The 10156-nt window shown below is 57.0% G+C and overlaps 1 protein-coding gene across 3 annotated transcripts; it reads left to right on the top strand.

Moving 5' to 3' along the window:
• The first annotated feature begins 345 nt into the window (after window positions 1-345).
• Window positions 346-9708, top strand: JPH4 (junctophilin 4). Of its 3 annotated transcripts, XM_049899283.1 has the most exons (7): window positions 346-490; window positions 1013-1561; window positions 2296-3067; window positions 6149-6267; window positions 6573-6809; window positions 7036-7105; window positions 8098-8186. In XM_049899283.1, exons 1-6 carry the CDS (start codon window positions 451-453, stop codon window positions 7056-7058), a joined length of 1740 nt encoding a protein of 579 aa, XP_049755240.1. In that variant the 5' UTR covers window positions 346-450; the 3' UTR covers window positions 7059-7105; window positions 8098-8186. The 3 variants fall into 3 exon arrangements, with proteins under 3 accessions (XP_049755240.1, XP_049755239.1, XP_049755241.1); XM_049899282.1 differs by having other exon boundaries at window positions 6573-7105; window positions 8098-9708; XM_049899284.1 differs by lacking the exon at window positions 8098-8186 and having other exon boundaries at window positions 6573-6637; window positions 7036-7074.
• Window positions 9709-10156: the final 448 nt, after the last annotated feature.

Raw genomic sequence — 10156 nt, 5'->3', positions numbered from 1 at the left:
TCCTCCGCCCCCGCCCCTTTCCTCTCCTCTCCCTGCCCCTTTAAATCTGTCGGCCCAGCCTCCCCCGTGATGCTGGGATGGAGCAAACATTGATTTGTGCTGGGATGGAATCGGAATTTTGATTTTTTTTTCCTCCCCCAACCATAAGAAGAAAAAAATAATAAAAACACCCCCTCTTAATAGCCCCCTCCCCCTTCCCACCCAGCTTTCACATCCTCTTCCCTATCTCCATCCAAAGCAGGTTTTTTTTCCTGCACTAGTCTCGTCTCCCCCCACCCCTGCCACTACCCTGCCCCCCCTCCCCGCAGCCTGCTCTTCGCGCTGGGGAAAGAGGGGACTCTCCTCCCTCAGCTCTCCCACCTTCGCTCTCCGGGTTGGAACAGCCTCTCCGGAAGGGAAGGGGGCTTGGCTTGTCCGGGGTGAAGTGGGAGTGGAGGTATCCAGCCATGGATGCTATGCCTGGGAGGCAGCCCGAGCCCCAACCCACATGGTGAGTAGCCTGCCCCCTCCCTTCCGTCTGTCTGCCCATCCCGGTCCTCGCCTTTTCCCTGCAGAGCCTCCTCCATCCGCATCCTTTCCCCACCAAACCCCCTGCCCACCTTGCTCCAATCTCCCCGCTACATTCTCAACATCCCCCACCCCCCGGCTTTGCCAGGGAACCCAAAGAACCCCTGCAGGGAGGTCCTAACAGCAGCCAGGAAAGGGGTGGCCTAGGACCCTGCCCAGCCACCTCTCAGGACCCCCTAAACTGCCATCTACACTAGGCACTCGGCACTTTGGGGTTCTGGGTTGGAGAAGTGGGACTCCCACTTGAGGTTGAGCCCGAGTCCTGGGAGGGCCCTCTACAGGGAGGAAGGGTAAGGGGAGCCCCCAGTACCCCCCAAAGCTTGGGAGCTGCTAGAAGATGCTGCTGGAGGGTGGGGGAGGGCGCTGATGCCCCAGAGCCACCCGGCCTGGGAGCGGCGGGCAAAGAGGAGGGGCCTCGCTCGACACTCCCCCCCTTTCTCCGCAGCCACTCAGGATGAGGGTCCGGCCCTGCCTGCCCGCGCTGGGGCTCCCCCGCCCGGCCCCGGTCTAACTGCCCCCGCCCCCAGGCCTCGCCCGGCTCCCAGGCCCCCAGCCGGCTCCCAGCCCCAGGATGCGCTGAGCCGCCGGGGGGCTGAGGCCGCGCCAACTATATGCATGTCCCCCGGGGGCAAGTTCGACTTTGACGACGGGGGCTGCTACGTGGGGGGCTGGGAGGCGGGGCGGGCACATGGCTACGGCGTGTGCACGGGGCCCGGCGCCCAGGGCGAGTACAGTGGCTGCTGGGCGCACGGCTTCGAATCACTGGGCGTCTTCACCGGGCCCGGTGGACACAGCTACCAGGGCCACTGGCAGCAGGGCAAGCGCGAAGGGCTGGGCGTGGAGCGCAAGAGCCGCTGGACGTACCGCGGCGAGTGGCTGGGCGGGCTGAAGGGGCGCAGCGGCGTGTGGGAGAGCGTCTCCGGCCTGCGCTACGCCGGGCTCTGGAAGGACGGCTTCCAGGACGGTTACGGCACCGAGACCTACTCCGACGGAGGTGCGGGGCCTGGCCCACTGTCTGTCTGCTCGTCCGCGTGCGCCTCCCGGTCACCCTGTTCCGCGTATGCCTTCCCCATCAGTATGCCCCCCGCGTCCACCGTCTGCCTGCTCCCCCACCCCCACCCCTACACACACGCCTTCATTTGTCTGTCCCCAGGCTGCCTGTTTCTTCCTGTCCCCAACCAGCCTGCCCCACCCCTTCCCCGTCTGCCTGTCCCCATACCTCCCCAGTGTGTCTGCCCTCCACACCTCCCCTCTCTACTGCCTGTTCCCTCACACTTTTTCATTCAGCTTGCCCCTCATAGATAGTCCTGTTTGTCACATGCGTATCTCATGCACAGCTGTCTGCCTGTCCTTCACACCTATGGTCCGTCTACTTGTCCCTCAGTCTTTCATTGGGCCTGCCTGTCACACTTCCTCTTTCTATCCCTTATACCCCCGTTTGCTCATCCAGCTGCCCATCCCACAACTCCCCTGTCCGCCTGTCCCTCCCCTTCCCCTGCGAAAATCCACGGTCCTCGTGTTGCCTGCCTGACTTCGTTCTGCTGTTCCACGCCTTTCCACCCAGCCTGGCCTGGCCTATCCCAAGCTCCTAATGGCCTTCCCGGATCCCCAAGATAACTGCATCCACCTCTCGCATCCGACACTTTGGATGCCAGGGGCGTTTGGGACCTGGGGTGCAGATGGGGCGGGTCCTGACTCTCCCCACCCTCCACCCCTCACCTCCCGCAGGTACCTACCAGGGCCAGTGGCAGGCCGGGAAGCGCCACGGCTACGGGGTGCGCCAGAGTGTGCCCTACCATCAGGCGGCGCTGCTGCGCTCGCCCCGCCGCACCTCCCTGGACTCGGGCCACAGCGACCCCCCGACGCCACCTCCACCCCTGCCCCTGCCGGGCGACGAAGGAGGCAGCCCGGCCTCGGGCTCCCGAGGCGGCTTCGTGCTTGCCGGGCCCGGGGACGCGGACGGCGCGGCCTCTCGAAAACGCACCCCCGCAGCCGGGGGGTTCTTCCGCCGTTCGTTGCTGCTCAGCGGGCTCCGGGCGGGCGGGCGCCGCAGCTCCCTGGGCAGCAAGCGGGGCTCCCTGCGCAGCGAGGTGAGCAGCGAGGTGGGCAGCACGGGACCCCCGGGCTCCGAAGCCAGTGGGCCCCCGGCCCCAGCTCCGCCTGCCCTCATCGAGGGCTCGGCCACTGAGGTGTACGCGGGCGAATGGCGCGCTGACCGGCGCAGCGGCTACGGCGTGAGCCAGCGCTCCAACGGGCTGCGCTATGAGGGCGAGTGGCTGGGCAACCGGCGGCACGGCTACGGGCGCACTACACGCCCCGACGGCTCCAGGGAGGAGGGCAAGTACAAACGCAACCGGCTGGTGCACGGGGGGCGTGTCCGCAGCCTCCTGCCTCTCGCCCTTCGGCGGGGCAAAGTCAAGGAGAAGGTGGACAGGGCTGTGGAGGGTGCCCGTCGAGCCGTGAGCGCTGCCCGCCAGCGCCAGGAGATCGCTGCTGCCAGGTGGGTGTGCGGCCTTGGGCAGAGGCCAAAGCTGGGCTGGGAGGGGGTGGGGAGTACCCTGGGGACAGGGAAGGCCCAGGTGGCTAAAGGAGAACTGAGATCCACAGCCTAGGGCCTAGTAGAGAAGAGCAGGCCTAAGGCCAAGAAGTTGTGGCCCTGGGTATTTGGGATGTTTATACCTGAGGCTACAGGTGGCTATTGGTACAACTGTGGGTGGCTGAGTATTTGAGGGGAGAGGTGAAGACTCTAAGTGTGTCTCAGTGTCTTTTGTGGAGATGTATGTCTATGGAATTCACTTGTGTGGGGGAGTAGCAATGTGTATTGCCTTGTACAGGCCCAGATACCTCTTAGAGCTCAACATGTCCCTAGTCTTCCTCCTCTCCCAGCTGATCCAGCCTCCGGGCCTCAGGCTGGAGCAGCAGACTGATAAGCATTGACTCAGGGCACAAACAGGGACTGTCCATTCCTAGCCACGTCCCAGCCTGCCCACAGTCTGATACCATTTCAGCCTGGGGCAGGTCTAGCAGACCTGAAATGACAGTCCCTCCCAGCTTTGCCTCTTCTGCTTCCCTTTACCCAGCTGATAAGATTTCTGAAAATTTGTCTGTAAATAAGATTTTCTTTCTGTGAATCAGATTACATTCCCATGTATCAGGAGCCTTGCTATCAAAAACAGTGCTGCCTAATAGAAATATAATGTAAGCCAAAGATGCAACTGTGAATCTTCTAGTGGCCACTTTAAAAAAAAAAAAAGTAAAAGAAACAAGTGAAATTAATCTTAATATTTTTAGTTAAACTAATATCAATATAAAATTATCAATGAAATATTGCATATTCTTTTATTTTTTTTTAAGTAAGTCTGAAATCTGGTGTGTTTTATACTTACGGCACATCATCGCAATTCAAAGTACCCACAGTTCAAGTGCTTAATAGCCACGTATGGCTAGTGACTATTGAATTAGATAGCACAGACCTGATGGAAGTCAAAAAGCCCTTTGTAATGAGATTCTTCGCAGGCCCCTGATTTATACAATCACACATTTGAATTTTAATATATTGAATTTTCTTTAAAAAGGAAGGTGGCACAGTTGAGGGATTTTGTGTTTAAATCTTGGGCTGTTTCAGAGGGTGTAGGTCAGGCTATGTCTAAATGTGCTTCAGTGAGTATGTATAATAGTTGACAGGTGTGCGCGCGTGTGTGTGTGTGCGTGTGTGAATATGAACATGTCAAATCCAGAGAATGCATCTGTAGGTGTATCTGATGTCTGAGTGGTTAGAGTCCAGCTTTTTAAGCCAGGGAGGGGGGAGGACAGAGCACCAGGGAACACTTTATGCTGGATAGGGAGGGGGGATGTGCAAGCAAAACTGCTCTCAGACAGCGGGAGGAGGCTGGTTGGTCTCCCCAGCAACAGGCCTGGCAGCCCTAATTGGCTGCTGGCTGCCATGGAAACAGCACAGCCTCAGCAGCAGGTGCCTCTGCCAGGTAGCCTGAGCCTGGCCTGATGCCTGAGCATAGACTGAATCGAATGCCTAGGACTTGATCATCCATATCCTCTCTACACAAAAACACAGGCTCTGACCAGTACCCTAGTTTCATGGCCACCAACAGAATGCAGTACAACCCAAGGCATCTCAGTTTCAGGAGAGAGCTGGTCATATAGAGTCAGAAAACCCTAGGACAAAACAGGGTCATCTAAGATCCCTCCAAGCAGGCTTAAAGGTTCTTGACCCACCAGGTTTGAGGGGAAGAGGCTAACTGTGTCTCCCCAGGAGGTGGACTAAGGCTGTGGTGGACATCACCACTCTCCCCCTCCCCCAATACCCAGATCTACCTCCCCAGGCTAGATAAACAGGCTGTGACCAGAGGAAGTTATGGGTCTTGATCCATTCAAGCCCATGGCAAGTACATCTGATTACCTCTATCGTTGATTCTTTGTGCCTCACCTTCTGTCAGAATAACAGCTAATTTAGTGATTACAAGGCATCTGGGATTAATAGCAGAGAGTGAAAGGGAAGAGAAAATCAGGGAAGCATCTGACATCAGAGGGAGAGCTGAGATGCAGCCATGGAAGAAGGGTTCATAATGCTTCATGCTTACCTGTACCTAAGTAGCAGGTCAGGATGGGATGGGGGTTGTGGAGGGGAGACTAAGTGCTTAACCAACAGGTATGCTCGCAGTGGTGAGAAAGCAGGCACCTTAGCAGGGAGAGAGGATATGATCACAGCAGAAAGGAAGGACCCCTTTCCCCAGTTCCAGAACTCAGAAAAGGAAGAGATGGGGTGGGGGGGGACAGTGGCAGTGATGGAGTGGGGAGAATGAAGGGATAACAGAAGAGACTGCAGAAAGCAAGATGTAAAATTCTCCTGTCAAGAAATCTGCCCTTGAAGAGGTAGGATTAAATAATAAGGTGGGATGGCAGGGGTAATCATGAGAGCAAAGGCTTCTACCACAGGGGAGAGGGGGACCAGAACAAGGGGGCAGGGGAGGGGCACGGCTGCTAGGAGGGCAGGACCACAAGGGGCAGGAAAATGCCCTGGAGCCCTCAGAGAAGTGCGCGGTCCAAAGCGGGGGCAGCAAGAATTATCGATGACAACAGGAGGTACCCACAGCAGAGAGGGCGGCAGACTTAGCTTGGAAGCACCAAGTGAGGGCAGCTGCAGAAGGATGTGCTAAGAGAGTGTGGTCTCAGTTGTCACTGAGAAGGGAACAGGACAGGAGTGAGACAGCGGAGCCGAGGGCAGCCATTCTGGGGCGGGGGGGGGGGGGCGGGCCTGGCCCCTGCAGCTGGAAGGAGGGAGGTGTTACTACAGGACTTAACAGCAGAGGGGTGTGAGAGAAGCGGGAGGGCATGATGGCATTAAGCTCAGCCCAGGTCTGGGACAGGAAACCGAAGGGGAGCTGCCCTCACCTGCTGGGGAAGGAAGCAGTTGGCCAAGTGTGAGGAAGGGTGAAGACTCCAGAGGGGACCTCAGGTCGGGAGGAGGCAGTGTTGTGGAACACAGGGCCGGGGCTGGAGTACCTGAGCAGGGGCTCAGTTGAAGTAAAAAAAATTTCTAAATCCCCATCCCTGGGACCCACAGGGCAGCAGATGCCCTCCTCAAGGCAGTGGCTGCCAGCAGTGTTGCCGAGAAGGCCGTGGAGGCAGCTCGAATGGCCAAACTGATAGCCCAGGACCTGCAACCCATGTTAGAAGCCCCAGGTGAGGTGTGGACAGCCTGGGGCTGGGGGGTGAGCCCCCTGGGCGCTGGACAGGCTCAGGTTTGGGGGAGGGGGTTGGGAATCCCTGCAGGAGACTGGGGATGGGAATAACCAAGGTATGAGGGTCCGAGGGGACGGAGAGTGGTGCCAGGCCCAGTTGTTGGGAAGTGGGACTGAGAATTTGTAAAGAAAGGTAATAAGAATGGGGGAGGGGAGCTGGGGGCCAGCAGTGAGAGGTTATAGGCCTGGGGATACCAAAGTCCAGGCCAGTTAGGCCTCTCTGATTCTTAACTGTCCCTGCCCCAGGCCGCAGACCCAGGCAGGATTCAGAAGGTTCCGACACAGAGCCCTTGGATGAGGACAGCCCCGGGGTATATGAGAATGGACTGACCCCCTCAGAGGGCTCCCCTGAACTGCCCAGCAGTCCGGCCTCCTCTCACCAACCCTGGCGACCCCCTGCCTGCCGGAGCCCACTGCCTCCTGGAGGAGACCGGGGTCCCTTCTCCAGCCCCAAATCTTGGCCTGAGGAGTGGGGGGGCCCAGGTGAGCAGGTGGAGGAACTAGCTGGTTATGAGGCTGAGGATGAGGCCGGGATGCAGGGGCCAGGGCCCAGAGACGGTTCTCCACTCCTCGGAGGCTGCAGTGACAGTTCAGGAAGTCTTCGAGAGGAGGAGGGAGAAGATGAAGAGCCTTTGCCCCAGCTGAGGGCACCAGGAGGCTCGCAGCCTGGGCTCACAGTCACTCCAGTCCTGAGGGGCACGTCCTCCAGGGGTCCTGATGCTGGGTGCCTGACGGAAGAGCTCGAGGAGCCTGGTGCCACCGAGAGGCCTGCCCAGCCGGTGAGACATCCCCCATCCCCACTTGTACCCTCTGAGTCTCAGCTCCTTCCCAGCCCCTCTTTCCCTCAGAGCCTTCCCTCCCGCCCTTTCCAAACCTGTCTGATCCCCCAGCAGGCTCTGATTTGGACTCAGCTTCCTCTCTCCCTGCCCAGTCTTGGACCATATACCCAGCTCAAAAAAAAAAAAAAAAAGAACTTTAAAGCTGGAAAGAACCTTAGAGACCTTCAAGTCCAACTCTCTCAAGTGACAGAGGGGGGAACTGAGGCCCAGAGCACTGAAACTAACTTGTCCAAGGTTACAAACTAATAATTACTGGTAGTGCCAGAACATCTCTCCTTGTTCTCCTTCCATACCATTCCCAGCTCCCAATTTCCTACTCCACCCCCACCCCCGCACTTTCTCTCTTTGGTGCCCAGAAATAAAAAAGGAAAAGATTGTTCCCTCCCTACCCTGACTCTTCCCCCTCTCCTGGAAAGAAGGGAAATAGGAAAGAAGGCAGAAAACTGGGAGAGGCGGAGTTTCCCCAGAACCCTCTACTCTGATTGGACTCCAGGTCTTCTCCTGTTTCCTAGCAACCACATCCTCACCCCTTCATCCCTCTCTGCCTTACTGCAGTAACAGCTGCTGCTGCCAAAGTCTGCTACTAGGGCCAGGCACAGCCTGTCTGGGCCACGTGACATGCTAGTGGGTGGAGAGGAGGAGGAAGGAGAGAAGAAGGATGGGCTGTCCCTACCTTGTGGGTGCCTGAGGGAAGGTGGGCCCTGACCTGGAGAAGAGGGATGTTTTGCAATCCGAAACAAAGGTCGGAGGCCCCTCCCTGTTTCTGGCCTCTTCAGGGAGGGGAAGGGAGAAGGGATCATGGTGCCTGGGACTCTTCAGCTTTGCCACCTCAGCCAGGGCCCTTGGGCTGAACAGCTCTGTCCCCAGGAGGGAGGCACCAAGAGCCTGACCTGGTCCTCAGAGACTGAGCCTACCTTTCTCTGTCTCTCTAGGGAGCTGCCAGCCTCCTGGTGGTGGGAGCCGTGGCCCTCCTGGACCTCAGCCTGGCGTTCCTGTTCTCCCAGCTCCTCACCTGAGGCTACTTCCTGGCCTACTTCTGGCTTTGGTGGCTGCCTCTTCACCCTTGGACCTGCCTTTTTCTCTTTTCCTCCTCCTGGTTGTTGTTTCTATCTTTTTCTCTTCTCCCTTTCCTTTTCTATTCCCCTTTGTTTTTGTCTCTTGCTTTTTCTTTATCCCTCTCGCCTTTCAGATTATCTTATTTATTCTGGGTCTGTCTCTGTCTTCCTCACTCCCTTCCCCATCCCCACCCCTTCTCTTTCTCTAGATTGTTTACATATGAAGGGCTTTTCTCTCTCAGAGTTGCTTTCTTCTCTGAGACACACAAATCAAGTCAGACCATTGCCCCATGCCCTCCTCACCTTTTCTTTAGACCTAAACTTCACTGAGGGTGGGGTTTTGGTGTCCTGAGGAGTCTCCTGGAAGCTGAATGGAAAGGAGGAAAAAAGTGGAGAAGGGGTGACTGAATGCTGCGAAGGCACTGGCTGAGCTGCTATCACTCCCTGACCCAAGGGGCCAGGTGTCCCTCTGAGGCCTAATGAAAACTGGAAGTTAGCCTTCACCTCTGATCTCGGAGGATCTTAGCTTCAAGCACTGAGCTTGGCTCTTGCCTAACTCAGTCCTTCCCTGAGGGAGATATGGGAATTGAAAAGTAGAATGACTCTCTAACATCTCCCTTTCTTTCCTCAAAAGCCCACCCCTCCTCAACCCCCTCTGGTGACATGGCAAGAGCAAGTGTAAAAGGAACAAAAAAAATCCAGTGCAACCAAGTCCCCTCCCCCCCAACTTCGCCACTGACCTCTCCCACCCTTCTGTTTCCCCCTAAAAGTTTGGATGGTCTGGACTCACTTGTGGCCTTTGATTAAATTCCTAAGGGACCTAAAGAAGGTGTTTCTACTGCAAAGGGTTAGAGGCACTTGAGCAAGGGCCTCACTCCCCAACTCTGTCAGTTGTGGTGAGGGGAGGCACTTCTGGGAGATGGAACCAGACAGGAACTCACAGAGCAGCGTAAGCTGCAACACTTTTAGTCACTGTCAAAATGGGTGATGTCCCTTCCCCCTTCACATGGGAATATGGTGAAATGGGAAGACAACAGAAGGAGGGGATCAAAAGAAGCTGACCCCTCACGCACCTTCCAGGCAGGGCAGAGGTAGGAGACAAACGTGGGGTGAGAGGTGGGTGGAGAGCCCTGTTTGAGGTTGTGCCTGATCCCTGGTACTAGCTTTCCCCCCTGGGGGTTAGGAAGCCCTCGGAAAAGGGGACTGTAGGACCCCTCCCCTGCATGAGGCAGAGGCAAGCTGCCTGCCAATCCCCTCCCTCAAGGAATGGCCTTGCCTGGGAATGCCCACCACATACACCCTCTTTTTTTCTAGTCAAACTGTTTATTCCTTGGCCTGCCTCCCTCCTTCCTACCTTCTCAACCTTTACTTCTGATTTCTATTTCATGGAATTTGGGATTGAAGTTAAACTACAACAGTGCCGCAAACATCAAGTCTTGCAGAAAAAAAAAAAATTAACAAAAAAAATATATTAATAAAAAAGTTCAAAAAAGGGGGGGGATTGTCATCTCCTTTGGGGTGCGATGGCTTCAACCCCAAGCTGAAGCTCTCCGGGTGGTGATGATGTACGAGGTGCCCCCTAGGGGAACCCCAGCCTCTCCATTGCGAATAAAACCTACTTCCCCTAAACAGCGAAGCCAGAAGTTTAAGCAGGGCGGGCCAGGAGGGGCGAGGTCGCGTGATGGGGGTGCGGAGGGGGACGGGCCAGATGAAGCACCGCCTCTCGATCGGCCCTGCACCAGGAAGTCCTGGGGGGGAGAGGAGTGGAGTTGAGACGGGAGCCAGGTGAGGCTGGTGTAAAGGGCTGGCTCCTGGGGTGGGGAAACTGAGGCTGCCTGAGATGGCAATCGGAGAAGGAATCCCACGGAAGAAAATGCGCGGGGCCGGGAAAGAAAAGGACAGGCTGAGCTAGGGATGGGAAACCAGGTGTGTGGGG

Source organism: Elephas maximus, chromosome 10 (genome assembly GCF_024166365.1).
Source record: "Elephas maximus indicus isolate mEleMax1 chromosome 10, mEleMax1 primary haplotype, whole genome shotgun sequence".
Lineage (NCBI taxonomy): Eukaryota > Metazoa > Chordata > Mammalia > Proboscidea > Elephantidae > Elephas > Elephas maximus.
Note: the sequence above shows the minus strand (reverse complement) of the source record. Positions and strands in the feature narration are given on the sequence as shown.